Source organism: Triturus cristatus, chromosome 6 (genome assembly GCF_964204655.1).
Source record: "Triturus cristatus chromosome 6, aTriCri1.1, whole genome shotgun sequence".
NCBI classification, from domain to species: Eukaryota; Metazoa; Chordata; class Amphibia; order Caudata; family Salamandridae; genus Triturus; species Triturus cristatus.
The window spans coordinates 1,230,735,512-1,230,751,100 of NC_140589.1; the positions used below are offsets into that span (position 1 = coordinate 1,230,735,512).

General features: G+C 41.7%; 1 protein-coding gene across 1 annotated transcript in view; it reads right to left on the minus strand.

The window, feature by feature from the left end:
• The window catches only part of SYNJ2 (synaptojanin 2), a 583,647-nt gene that overhangs the window by 367,395 nt on the left and 200,663 nt on the right, over nt 1–15,589 (minus strand). Inside the window, exon 3 of the mRNA XM_085612162.1 lies at nt 361–631. Within this exon, the coding sequence (XP_085468288.1) occupies nt 361–631 (271 nt within the window). The remainder of the gene's footprint in view (nt 1–360; nt 632–15,589) is intronic.

Sequence of the window (15,589 nt, forward strand, 5' to 3'; positions counted from 1 at the left end):
ATGAATTTTGACACTATAGTAGAAACAATAAAAAAAAAAAAATTTTTTCTCTACCCTTTTTGATTTATTCGCTTTGGGGTAACTTTTTCTATTTGCATGGCGATGTTTTAAAGCATCAGTGACTTTATGAGCACTGTCTTATAATTTTTCTGGCAGCTTGGGTTTTTCTAGTATGTCACATACTAGGACCTACTATCTGACTAGCAAAAGGTGCAAAATCATACCAATAAAGACCATATTGTTTACCTTAACAGAGGGGTACATATTAGTTAGTAAAGTTGAGTCTATTCTTATCTGTAGGCACCACCTGGCCATACAAACTCTCAAACATGGTTGGCATATACAGAAACAGGTACTAACCAGAAAAACCAGTTAACGGCATCGTTCTTGTTATCACCCATCTTTTGTGCCCGAACTGTCAGGTCAAAGGTTGATCCAGCATTTGGCCATGAAAAATAAAACATTCCAGAATTAAGAATCTTTTTGAGGGCAGAGACACGCTCTTCCTCTTTGGTTTCTTCCTGCAGGGGGCAGAAATCTATATTGGTGATTTTGTAAACTTCGGCATCCAGTATTTTTCCTACGGATGTGCAGCCAGTCACTAAGACCAGAAAAAGCAGCCTCATGTTACCTAAAAGACAAAAATAAGAAAAAAACTTTCACTAAATTAGAAGTGAGTGAAGAATGGATAAATTTACAATACATTTCTTAATAGTTCTCCTCAGAAAAGCCCTAAATTGAGTCTCAGTCCTGAATAGCTAAGTGGCAAAATCTCATAATTTGATGACAACACTATTGACCAAAATATAAAGGCATGCATGACAGCAAATTCTCACAACCAGTCCTCGAAGTATGACAACACAGCCCTCTTGTTGTACATCACTTCCACACAACAGTATCCGTATTTTCTCTTCAGGTGGAAAAGGAGGAAAGTAGACATCTGGAATATAAGTTATCCTTCTACAAAATAAGTGACTATGGGTGGTGTGGTGGCCAGGGCAATGGAAGGGAGGTGGGAATGGTTGAGGTCAATTCAATTCATTTTTAGGGGTTATGATAAGTGGCTACATGTATGTAAAGGTTCAAGAATTTTCTATACACAAAGAATATATACTATTACAAAGACAAATAACAGGGCGTTGCATCAAGGGGTACAAAACATCAGTCCAAAACTTATAAATGATAATCATACTAAACCAATGGTAACAATTGCTTGGGCACCCCTGAGGTCACCTTGGTTGAACCTTCGTTAGGACAAAATAGTTACAATATATAATTCAAGTAATTTTTTTAAAATGGCAACCAACAACACAGGCAACATATATTTGATGATTGATATCATAGGACCTTTAGCCATGAGTAAATGTAAATTTGCCAGAACTGGTTATAATTGTACAAGTGCACCCAGACTCATGAAAGGTCGATCAACATTAAATTAGTTCATCCACTCAGCTACCACTGACTAGAATAGCCCAGAGGTGCTTTTTGGATAGTTTAATTCTTGCAAAAACCGTCCTAATATAGTGCTGCATTATGGACAAGGTTTGTCAGCGGACCTTCTGTCGGGATCATTCTCTCTGAAATGTGTAATTTTGGGAAGCTCAAACCTATTAATGACCTGTACATGTTTACTCAATGCTTCTCACAATGTACCTTTATATCTTCGTTGGGCCACATTTGTCTCTGGTGAGATCCTCAGCTTTTGCACATACCAGATGATGCACCTCGAAACAGGGGGAAGGTTGTAAGGCTTCAGACTAAACTCTCCCGCATGATTGTAAGATGGCAAGTTGTGGATTCACTTTGGAAGAATGTCTGAGACCATGTCTCTTTGGCCTTTAGCCAAGAGATCAAACTAGCCCCACAGATTATTTTTTAACCACGTACCCTTATTTCATTCACTGACTTCACTCCAAAAACAGGGTTAGTGGTGACGAAGTATTGTCTACTGGAATGCTGGAAGTCCTCCTCAAACGTATCAATTGTTAGTTGGATAACAGATTTAATCACTTAATGAAGGAAGCTGGGTTTCTGTTGCAGAACTCCCCACTTTTTGCCAGACTACTGATGCACTTTGACTTGATGTGCCCTGGGTCCCTGCCAATCTGGTTCCCAGGGCCGGTGTTCTTTCCCAAAACTGTACCTTGTATCCCCAATTGGCACCTCTCTGGCCACATGTCAGTCCCTTGTAAAAGGTACCATGGGTACCAAGGTCACTGTTGCCAGGGAAGGCATCTAAGGGCTGTAGCACTTGTTGTGCCACCCTTAGAGGCCCTGTACTTTACACACACACAGCCATTGCAGACTGCGTGTTTTGGTGCAGAACAAAGTGAAGAGTTGACATGGCACACTGTGTGCCATGCCTACAACCCACTGCCCTGGCATAGGTCAGCCTCCCCTCTAGCTGGGTGCACTATACCAGTGGTGAGGGTACAGGTGCATGAGCCCTGTACCCCTACAGTGTCTAGACCAATTCTTAGACCTTGAAGTGCAGTAATGCCATTAAGAGTATATGGTACTGGGAGTTTGTCATTACGAACTCCACAGCACCATAATGGCTTTACTGACAACTGGGAAGTTTGGTATCAAACTTCTCAACTCATTACACCAAAACGTATGCCAGTGAGGAATTTAATGATAAATGCACTCAGAGGGCATCTTAGAGATGCCCCCTGAAAAACAACCAGCCTCTGGTGGGTTCCCTGACTGGTACACACCAGCCTGCCACCACCAGACTTGTTTCTGGACCCCTGAGGTGGGAGTCTTCGCTCCCTGAGCCCAAAAACAAAGCCTTTCCTGGGCAGAGGTGGTCACACCTCCTCCAGTCCAGGAAGAGCCATCTGTGGCAGGAGAGCTTCAAAGGCCTTGCCGCCTTAATAATGCGACCCCCAGCCTCTCCTGCTAACAGGAGCAGGCGCCCTTCCCGTCTCCCCTCCTTTTGATCGAGAAAAATTAGCACAGCCCAGAAGGCCTGCCCACCTCGCTAACCCCACCCCTCAGGTGGGGGAGGCGAGATGAAGCCCACTCTTCAGTGCCCGCCATCTTGCAGATGGCAGGCACTCTCCAATTAGGATTAGGGATTGTGCCTGCCATCTTGCAGATGGCAGGCACTCTCCAATCAGGAATAGGGATTGTGCCCACTTCCCCACGTGGGGAGAGCACACCAAGGATGTAGCCACCCTAAGGTCAGTAGCCCATTGGCTACTCACCTCGAGACCCCTTAAACCCCTAAATGCAGTATGTAGGGTTCAGCCCTGAACCAAGAAGTCAGATTCCCGCCACCTAAGAAGAAGGATGAAAGACGCCCAGCAGAGGAGACTGCAGAGAAGAACTTAGCCCCGGCCCTACTGGCCCGTCTGCAGTTTCCAGAGATCCTGCGCCAAAAGTCGGCTTGTCCAGCAGTCAGCGACCTCCAGAACCCCTGGGAGGACTGACTGCCTTCAACAAAGACCGGATCTGCTGTGAACAGCAGCTCTGTTCAAAAGAAAGACTCCGAGCCTGCTGAGGACAAAGAGATTCGGCGCCTGGATCCACCACTGCAAACAACGCCTACGGCCTGAGTCTGAGTGGCCCACCGGTCCCAGCGAGGTCTCCCAGCGTTCCAGGGTCCGAATCCACCGTGGGTTGATCCCTCCAGGACCCCAAGACATCGCCTGCCACCCTGCACGGAGACCCCCCCAACCGTGGTCGGTAAGGTGAAATCTGACCTCAAAAGACACCACTGCATCCAGCTGTACTGCAGAAGAGAACCCAGGGTGCACATACGTCCCCAAGCCCTCCAACTTACCTGCCCAGCTGTTGGTTCCATCGGGAAGTCTTCCTGGACCGAGCCTCTAGCCAAAATCCAAAACTGGCAACTCGCATTGAAAACAGGGCACCCGATGCCAAAACAGTACCCTGCACCGAGCCGCCCCTGCGGGTGCACTTTGTGTGCGAACTTGGATCCCCCTTTGCCCTGAGCCTATCGCCAGGAGCTTTGCTCCCACAACTTTGTGGCCTGCTCATGAGCCGCCACCAACCAGAGGCTTTTTTTCACAAAAAGAGAGTGAGAGAAAAGGCAGACCAGTTGCGCTCTCCCAAAAACTTTGTTATCACTATAGGCAACTGTTGTTAACTGTTCTCCCTTCTGGGTATACAGTTTTACCAGGAAACCAGATATCACACGGCCTCTAGGTATCTTGTCTATTCTTGTATTTACTTGATCGGGTGGAATATCAAAGATATTGAAGAAGACGCCTCACTCACTAATAGTGACATGCTTCATCATAGGCGTTTTCTCCACACCCAGATAAGATGGTACTATCTGGGCGGACTCAACCAAAGGTGTTTTTGGGAGTTCTTATATAAGATAATGGCTGGTTAAGCAGGAAACCAGATGTTGTGATATATTAAAAATGCCTACAAGTATACCTCATTCAACTATTTTATTATTGGGGTACTTGTGGTATCATTAAACCTGTGTACTGTTTTTTTTTTTTTAAAGTAATTATTTCAAATGTACCCCCATTCTAGTGCCAACATGTTTCGGCCCACGTTGTGTCACGGTAGCGTCCTGTAGTCAAACATTCGTCAAGGGTCAGCCACCGCCTGTGTACCTACTCGACACACCGCCTGCCGTCGAGAAAGCTCACGAGACCTGCATGATGCTAATAAGCATCTACCAGTAGAAAATCTACTGCATTGAGAAGTCAAGTGTCCAGGTGAGAGCAATAGGCCTCATGTTTGGTATGCATGGAGTAAATGCGTAAATACAAGGCAGGGACCTTAAAATAAGGAACAGAAAAACAAAGCCCTGACGAAGGCCCCAGACCCGAAAGGGCTAGCAACGTGGGCCGAAACATGTTGGCACTAGAATGAGGGTACAATTGAAATAATTACTTTAAAAAAAAACCCAGTACACGATTTTAATGATACCACAAGTACCCCAATAATAAAATAGTTGAATGAGGTATACTTGTAGGCATTTTTAATATATCGCAACATCTGGTTCCCTGCTTAACCAGCTATTATCTTATATAAGAACTCCCAAAAACACCTTTGGTTGAGTCCGGCCAGATAGTACCATCTTATCTGGGTGTGGAGAAAACGCCTATGATGAAGCATGTCACTATTAGTGAGTGAGGCGTCTTGTTCAATATCTTTGATATTCCACCCGATCAAGTAAATACAAGAATAGACAAGATACCTAGAGGCCGTGTGATATCTGGTTTCCTGGTAAAACTGTATACCCAGAAGGGAGAACAGTTAACAACAGTTGCCTATAGTGATAACCAACCAGAGGCTCCCTACCCCCCATTGGATAACATTGGGCCTCAGCATCCCTATGCTGTGCAAAATGCCTTTAAATAAAGAAAATAAATGCATGGAGGAGAAAAAGAACTGAATGTGCCAAATAGCACAGTTAAATTCTTCAAGTTTAGACTATAATCCCTTGTGCATTTCAAACAGAAGCACTTCATGGAAGATAGAATGATACATTTCCAGCTGATAGCATGAGTTGAGAGAGAAATAGTCTTCTTGGTGGAGACAAGTCAAAGCCCATTCTATGTAAATTTGTCAGCCAGACTGCTACACAACCAAGCCAGACCTAAAAAGGGATGTTTACCTTTCACAGAGATGCCATTGTTATGAAAAACTTGAATAGTCATGCACTAATATTTGGATATCTTGTCATTCAGGGATATAATATGTCAGCTGTAAAAATCCAGATTAGATGTGTAGAAAGGAGTTTTAGTATACTTAACTTTTGCATTAAGAGAAAGTACTGCATTCCATGTTTAGTACCAGAGCACAAGCAAATAACATGCTAATTTTAACCCAATTGGGGAACACCTGACATTGTGTAAATGACTCCATTAGTGAAGCTGTGGAAATTGCTCCTGATACAGCTGAAAAGCTGTCAGAACCTTAGCTTGACACATAAACCGATTATGAGACGTTTTGAGAAAACTATGAATAAATGTGCACTAATCACACGTTAAAGAAACATGAGAAATTAACTAAAGAACTTAGTTAATGCATCGTAAAAGCATGCAGACAAATTGTAGAATAGATTAAATCATATTCATTAGAATAATATAGGTTTGTATTTCCTTAATCAGCTTTAACATAAATATTTCAACGTAAATTGAAAAGGTAAAGTGATGTACTCAAGTGTTATAATGTTCTTAACCATCCTATGGGAATAGAATTGTGCAAAGAATTAATGAAGTCAAACATAACTTATTTAACTTTGTGTTGTGTTTATTGAGGCTTTCTGTTTTGTATTTCATCTTCTGCAGATGTGAAAATTATGCACCAAATGAGAAAAGCAAAACGTTGAGTGTAACCCTCCTGTAACCCTTAGACAATAATCTTCATGTATGTGTTAATAACGAACACTTGAAACAAGATTGATATTTTATCATTTGAAATAATTTTACACGTTGGGACTTTGAAATTACAGTAATGTGTCATAGTTTCATGTGATCTTTGCAATACAACAAATATGTTGTGAGTACGTATAAGTTGAAATGATTTTTGTAATATTGATTTCCCCCATGAAATTTGTATTTTCATTACTTTGTATTCTGCATATTTTAAATTAACTTCATTATAGGCCTGCATTACTTCTACTTTGTCTTACACTCATGAGAAGCATCCCTAAACTTTCAATGTGAAGCAAACCTGTGTCTTGTCTTACTAGAAGAGTTCTCACTTGCTTACAAGGACTATAGCAACAAAAGTTGATACTTTGGGAACCTCTGCTATGGAAAACTGTTCTCTTGAACTCACTCATGTGCCTATTGCTAAAGGATCATTGGAAGTTTATGTATACCGGATGATCTGACAACTTACGTGATCAGTAGCATCTTTTTCTATAATGTACTTCTACCCTTATGCCATATGACAATCATCTTACACTAACTGACCAATGGACTAAGTGGTTAGCACAATGGGGTGACCTAGGAGGTGTCACCCCGGAACTGGAGGATTATATTGTACTTGGTTCGATGGACTATATTGTGCTTGGTTCGATGGACGGACAGTGTGTGTGTTTGGCTGGCTGGCTCTTTGACAGATCTGATCTTCAGGTACTAATGTTGTTTTGTACAGTCTTACCAGAATTATTGGTTTACATGATTTTAGTCCAGCTAAATGTATTTAGAAGGTTTGGACTAGCAGTAACAATCCTTTATTTGTATAGTCTGGTGTTGAGAGTCAAAACATTAATCTAATCAAAAATGTGTGAATCGGCTATCCATTTCCTGATCCTCTTTGGATATCCGGGTGTTAGATCTCCTATGTCCAACCACTCAGTGGCACAATACAAGATCCATCAGAGGATCAAGTGAGTGTCAATAGTATTAACAAAATACATTTTATTTACAAAGGGGGCCAGTATCCACAGCAATACTCCCAAATGGCAGCTCTGCTGTACATAAACAGCAGAATGCAGTCCTGAAAATATTTCCACTGATGCCCAAAAAACAATGGGAGGAAATGATCACACCATTCCGCTTGCCTCAAGTGCAAAAGGCTGCTTACTTTACAAAAGGCAAGCAGAGTACCTAGCCCTTCAAATGAGCTGCACAATTTACCCCGTCAACTGGGCTAACACGAGGTTCTATCTAGCCCGCCTCCCCAAAGCAACTCACACCCCAAACACTTCTGAACTGCACACAACCTTTGGAATGCCATGAGCACCTGTGGTCCTCACACCGGGACCAGCATTAACCACCTTGTAGTCAATGCATGGGAACCCACAAAAATCACCTTGTGGTCGTCACAGCAGAAACCACAGTCTTAAGGGATAGCATGGGGTTTTAGGGTTCATACGTTATACAACAAGCAGGGTGCATGAGAATGGCTTAAGAGGCAGTGGAATGAGAGAGGAATGTGGAGTAGTAGGGGGACTTTCAAAACAGAGAGAGACAGTGTGTGTTTTTGCGCACATTTTTGACTCTTTGTATGTAAAAAGTTAGTCCAACAGACACCTCACCATACCCGACCATAAGCACCTGGACCCAACTATTTACCAGAAAATACATTTATTAGGGGTGATATAACAAACCAAGCACACCCCCTGAAGCTATGCCCCTGAGGGTACCTGTAAGAGGTTGTAAGGGATTTTTAGGGTTTACGAATGGGTTGCATTAAGGGACAGTAAAGTGCTTTTATGGTTGATGGAAGCATAGGGACGGAGTACAGATATCTGAACCTCCATCTCTTAGTAAAATCATCAAATATATTTCTTTATTGGTCATATGGACCTTTGTTTGTCGACTTTAGATTATGTAAGGAAGCCAACATCAGAAATACATTTCAAGTTTTGTGAAGCCAATGTGTCTCCACAATGAAGGCCCACAATCAATTTCTTCAACTTTAAAGGTTTATTTTAGAACAGTAATCGAACTAGCACATATAAAATAAAACACTCAAAAGATACAACAATACAGTCTGAAGGCTGAAATGTGCCAGTAAATTTAGTTGTAATAAAATGAGATACTAAATGGTAACAACCACTATGTAATTAACACAAATTGCTGCAATCAGATGTTCCAAAAAGATACTCTCCTTTTGTATTCTAAATATATTTTAAGACAAAATCATCTAAAAGAATTTCTAAAGAGAAGGATAAAAGGTGTCAGCATGAGCTCGAACTTCAGTAGAAGATTGAGAGAAAAGAGTAAGCGTTCTCAGCATGAAGCTTTAAATTCGGGAAAGCCCTGCCGAGAGATAGATCTGCTCCCTCTTGAAGTCAGGATGAAGTCTGCCTAACTAACTGTGAAACACTAATTAAAAATACAGTCAACAGTTTCTAGAACATTCATATCTGATTCTTCCTCTTGAGAGCAAATAATGTAACCTCATCCAAAGGTAATCGCCATACTACCTAAATTCCAATCTCCAAATAACTAGGTATACAGCTGTTAACTTTGAATGTTGCTTCCTCCTGGTACTCCATGGACAGAAGGCCTTCTCTCATCATCGGTTCCTCACAACTGTTGCCAACTATCTTCTCCCAGGTGTCACTATAAGCTGTCTAATTCGCAACAAAAAGCCTTTCACTAGCTAACAAGAATCACAATAAGGCACAAGTAAAGGGAAGAGAGCAGCGTACTGGCAAGGTTGAAGCAAACATTTTCAGTTAAGGCCAAATGTCAAGATAAATTAACTCGAGAAGCAAAAGGGATGCATGGTACAGTATTATAAATAAGGCTACCTGTTTTCCGTTTTTCCGTATTTTACAGATAAATAAAGACAGAAAACAATGTGTTTTCTATCTGCATTTATTTTTAAAAGTGGATAAATACAGAAAATTGAAAAACAGGATGGTATAATGCTAGTATTTACCAGTGGATATATTTGGCAGCTTAAATAGCTAAAACATGACAGACATCAAAGTATGAGTATGCATCCATCAGTTCAAAATATATGGAAATGTACAGTTTAACAAATTCATTTATAGGTAAAACACAAAATAAATATGGGTAAATACAAATAAAATGCCCCAAAAATAAATATGGATAAATACAGACAGAAATGTAAAAAAAAAAAAAAAAGAAAGAAATACCATAAAACCGGGAGCCCTAATTATAAATCAACAGAAGCAATGCTCAATAATAAACGTAAATATATGTAGAACATGATTATATCAGTGTAGGAATTTTTCTAATGCAGTTATGTATGAACTTTTAATAATCATAAGGGTTACAATTTTTTTTTCAATTCAATGTACACACACGCCCCCTGTCCTGTTTCCTCTCACGTTGGAACCGCTGGCGTGCATGATCCCCGCCTACCCTGATATTCAGGGATTCTGGGCCTTAGAGTACAGCATGCTGGAAGAGAAAATCTAGCTCTTCTCAGGGATATACACCTCTACATCATGGAGCTGCATACCACGATCATCTTCCAGACCATACATACCAATCTGTGCTATTTCAACCCTATGGCCCCTCAGACACCGTCGTCCTACTTGGTAGACTGCAAGTTAAAACATGTGGACATCCAGGTTATGCCTGATAGACACCTGTTGCAAGCTGGCAACCTTAGGAAGGTGTACAGTGCCTTTCAGAGAGATGCAGAGCGCTGGTGTGGGCTGCCCCTGACCATTCTAGGGAGGCCTGCCATCTTCAAGATGATTACACTCCCCAAGCCGCTTCATAGCCTCCAAAATACATATTATACTATCCCGGAGGAGATTTTTAAAACATAATCACAGGTGCACCACACATCAATTTCAAAGATTGAGAAAACAATTGTTTAAACTGTATACAACACAAATATTTTTCAAAGTTTTTCCTTTTATTCCAATATTGAATTTTTAAAACGTGGTTGTAAACATCAGTTTTCTCCACAATACAGCCGACGCGTTTCATCCTACTAGAGGACTTCTTCAGGGCACTGATAGAATGAAAAGATCAGTCTCAGCAAAAAATAAAGCCAAAGGATAACCGGAACAGCAGCCTATGTGTCATACAACATCAGAGTCACGGTGATCTAGAAAAATTCGATATCAAAAGTATATGCAACATTCCTCATATGAAGATCAAGGAGTTGCAGAAAGCAAAGATGCCGGTTAGGTCCAGTGCTGGGGCACCAACGATTACGCAGAATAATATGTAAAAACAGCGATTACACATGAAATGGTCGATACTGCATTTAAGTATCAGTAAGCGTATGAATTCCTTGTCGTGACACGTATATATCAAAGGTACGGATGGGACCCCAATGAGGAGGCGCACATGTGAATATTACTCTGGCAAGCCTAATTGTAATATCTCTGTCGATTCACATAGAACACAAAGATATTAGCCCGGGCCCGTTCGTCTCATCATGAGGTCCGGCCGTTGGAGATATGGTGTCAGCCTAATATCGGCTGCCAGTGTTGAATTGAAGCGATTGGGTATGCTACATATGTTGTTGGGGCTAATATCTTTCAGTGCCCTGAAGAAGTCCTCTAGTAGGATAAAACGCGTCGGCTGTATTGTGGTGAAAACTGATGTTTACGACCACGTTTTAAAAATTCAATAGTTTAAACAATTGTTTTCTCAATCTTTGAAATTGATGTGTGGTGCACCTGTGCTTATGTTTTAAAAATGCTATGATCCCAGGGGGATTTGCACTGCGACGGTGGGTGCGTTTCAGTGTGCACACAACCCCTAATAAACAGAGAGGGGTTAGAATACTAAGAGGGATAGTAGTTCAGGTGCTGTGGATGTGAGGGTTCCACTGCCAGGCTTGTTTTTCATAAATCCTGAAGGAGATGTTCAACAAAATAGAGAGGGTGAGGATGATACTGTGTAACAGGAGGCGCTATAGACCCTACAGCGAAACTCCTAAAATGGGGGATATCCCTCCCAGATGTTCAGGCCTACTATTAGGCAACGCACTCGATACCCACTTGATACCCATCAATGACTGGGTGTTTGCACCACACGAGATCACCAAACTTACATGCTGGATAGGGCCAGACTACTGCCTGCATCTCCCTATACTTTACATTTATGATGGGGCCCCACACGAGATCACCAAACTTACATGCTGGATAGGGCCAGACTACTGCCTGCATCTCCCTATACTTTACATTTATGATGGGGCCGGTTCAAGAAGTTGCTAAAGGTGACATTGGCAATGTGGCAGAGGGCCTCCACAGCTATGGGCAGCTAAGGTAACCAGAGAAACACCACTGTGAGAAGGGGGCATGATGAGAGAATTGGGGAAATTACGAGAATTGTACCCTGGGGCTTGATTGGCACCTCCAAAATAGGTTATGTACTGGAAGATAGGGACTTAATACCCTCCCCCTCTTTGAGGTGGGAGTACCACCTTTACTATAAACAATACTTAATGTTTGCGCAACTCTTACAATTTTTTTTATTTATGGTGATTAAATAAAGATATTTCCTCGCCAAAAAGTACCAAACACGTTAATAGAACTAGACCACACTTTGCATATAACTGTTGTATATATGTTCATAAATGTATGTACATGACGTGAACAGGGTAAAGCCTAAATTACGCTGCTTCTGCAACGTTAAGCAGTAGTAAGGGGTCTTAGGGTTTCCTGAAGTGTACACTTAGGGGTAGTAAGGGATATTTAGGGTTCAGGGAAGGGTAGTGCTAAGGGGTAGTAAGGAATCTTTGTGTTTTGAAAGAGTAGCGCTAAGAGGTAGCAAGATGTTTGTAGGGTGCAGGGAATGGTAGTGGTAAGTGGCAGTAAGGTGCTTTAGGATTCAGAGAAGGGTAATTTAAAATTACAATATAAGAAAATGAATTTAATGAACAGTTTAAAAATATGAATTTGAAGTGAATTGAATATAATTTTACTAATGTAATTTTTATAAATTAAATTCACTTTTAGGAGCCGAGGAGATTTATTTTTTAATGTTCTCTTAAAAGAGGAATTAGAAAGAAAAAAAACACTTTTCTTACAAGGACTGCCTTGCTAAGGTATCTCTGAAGTTGATGATGGAAAACAGTGCTCAATTTGTGCGGGTGGTTTCTGGTGCTCAGCACCGGGACTTATATTATAGGCCCAGTGCTATATATTTCTTCTCTGACAGGCGGTGGTCCTGATAAATTCTCAAAATAAATGTACCATCTGGATTGCTGTTACGTGTCCATGTTGTCATCAATCACTGTCTGGAATTCTCTACCCATTTGTCCCAGCACTTGCACCCTGCCCGAGTGGCCTATTGGAAAATTATAGCTGGGGGCTGGGTCATGGCTGAGCTGGGGTAAGGCAGGCTTGGAAAGCGCAGGAGCACTAGAAACTTGACCGTAAAAGTATGTGAGGAGCAAACAAATGCTCTACTTTGCACTTACCTCTCTGCTTGGCCCTAGACCAGTGGTTTTCAAAGTAAGGCCTGCAGCCTGGCCCGGCACACCTTCCCTTGAGGCCCACAGATCTTCCTCTGGGACCCTCCTCCTAAGCCAAGAGTGCAGCGGAGAAAGCTGCTCGAGTGTTGTTTTTTGTTGCTTCTGTTAGCCAAACGAACGTTTTGTGATTCTGGGATTGTTTTCTGTACTCAGTGTAGCCTGGTTTGGGCTGGCCTGATCATAGACCAAGCTAAAATGACTGTAGAAACAAAGCCTAGAAACAAAATAACAATGTTGTTAGGCTATGTTTGTGTGCTAATGGGCGTTGTTTCTACAGCCAGTCTAGCTTGAACTTTCTTCAAGGCAGCCCTGCTCATACCTGAGAAATGCATACAAATGTATGGGAATAGTGATTGATAGTATGATGGGCCAAAGGCAGTGAGTGTGGGGAGGGGTCAGTCAGGTAGCTAAAAAGAGCAAAGTATTCTGTAACTTAAATGTGGCATTTAACCTAAAAGTAAATGTAATTTAAATGTAATACAGACACCTTAACTGAACAAGCATTGACAAAACCAATAGGTCTCATGTATGACACCTATTGGCACTTGCATTCATTTTTAGCCATTGTGTATAGCAGTGCAACTGCTATGCAGCATGGCTGAAAATGTGTAAAAAAAATGTTTTTAAAAAGGTACTATGACGTGGCAGTTGCATCATTTTGTGGGCACACCCCAACATGGGTGTTTGCGCTTACAAACAGATGAATATTTATTTTCTTTTTAGTAACCAATCTCAGATAGATTAGTAAATAAACGTTTTGTGAAAAATTCACTTTTTTTTCTAGTGCACCAATGCACTTTTTTGATACAGTGCTAATGCACCCTTTAAAAAAAAAAACTATGATTGAAATGTGGAGTGTCAACGCACACTGATGCGGCCCTCTGGCACGTCTAAACTATATTTTTAGCCCTCTAGAAAATGTTTGTGAGTACCCATGCCCTAGACTATTGCCCATATAACTTCAATTGGTACGATGTGCTTTTTAAACTGGAAGCTCAGCTGAAATCACAACTGCAGACTGGTCCCCCATAGGTATGTAGTCATGGAGGGATGAAGGGATCAAGTCGGTGAACCATGTTTCCCTTCTCCAGTATACTGGTCTTCACTAACAAAAGTCTTGATGGACTTCCTCACTATTGCTGCCCAGTGGCAGCTAGCACGGATCTGGGATAGTGGAGCAGGGGGTAAGGGGTTTAAAAAAAGAAAAAGAAACTTACCTTCTCGTCGCTCTCTCCCAAATTGTCTCTCCTCAGCGTCGGCTGAACAGGAAGCTGCCAGGCTCCCCTGAGCTAATCACAACACTGCAATGCAGCGTTGTGCAACGCTACAATGCAGCGTTGTGATTGGTCTGAGGGCCGTAGTGGGGGCCTGGGCATGTTCTCCACCCAAGCTGTAGTGCAGCCTGGGTGGAGAACATGCTAGGTGCGCATGACTGTTTGGCCGACGCGAGACTGCCGGCCAAAGCGTTATGCGCACTTCAATGTGCCCACCACTTCTCCTCTGCCCTGTGATGCCAACTTTGCTTGTGCTCAGGCTCTTTGAACAATGCCAGGCCTTTTGCTCAGCACTCCCCATTAATTTATTGGCTAGCCCACCTTTAAAAGGCGGAATGAACAAGAAAGGCAAGGGAAGCACATATTGACACCAGATATAAAATGGATTGGGATACACATAGAAGAGGGCTGTGCACCACAAATCGAATCATATATGAAACAGACTTCGACATTTAAAACTGTTTTTTTATATATAATGAGACATTTATTTTATTTTTATTTTTTTTAATTTAATATTTTATAAGTGATGGATTCTACACACAAATTTAGGAAAAGCCATGTCTCCACCCGAACTGGACTAATGAATATGCCATTACTGAACCAAGACTGAGGAAATGTAGTTGTCTTATGCACCAAAGTGCTATGGTGCTATTATCGATGAAGTAACAAGTTTATCAAACCATATACAAGAGATGTTTTAGACGCATGCTCTCCCTCCAAGGATGTATTTTAATGTGCTTTCATGCAAGGACAGAAATTAAGGCAGAGAGGAAAAAAAGAGCACCTGCCTAAGATCACACAATGTAGTCAAGTGGAAGCCGGGATTGATGCAAAGTTTCCAGGTTTCACATAGCACAATTCAGCCAGTAGAGTACGCAGTTACCTTTTTCTTTCTCCTATTTAACACCTAAGCCTAATTCTTTGTGTTCAAGTCTTTGAGAAACTTAATCAGTGCATCATGTTAAATATATACACATATTACATAATAAGTCAGGTTGACACAAGAACCCTTTCTAGAGTAAAAAAAATAAGGAAACACGGTGTACACTTTTTAGTACTGATATTACTGTCTCTCCCAATTTAGCAACAAAGCTATTTTTAATAGAGGCTCAACATTTGAGAGAAGGCAATTACACCCCATCAGAAAATCAAAAGGTCTCAGGGATGCAAAAGAGTTGACATCTTCACATCAACTCCAGTATAGAGCAGATCTTAGCTGCAGACAGACTCACAAGGAGCTTATATCGAGCAGGCTGTCTACATTTGTATCACCCAGTGCTTAATTTGAGCATGTGGTTTCCGATGCTCAACACCGGCACTTAATCATCAACACTGGCGCTTTTCATGAGTACTAGTTAAAGACACATTCATTTACGGGGAGATTAAGCGATTTGGCCAGAATCACAGGATGTTGAGCTGACGCCAAGACTCGAACCCGATTACCTAGC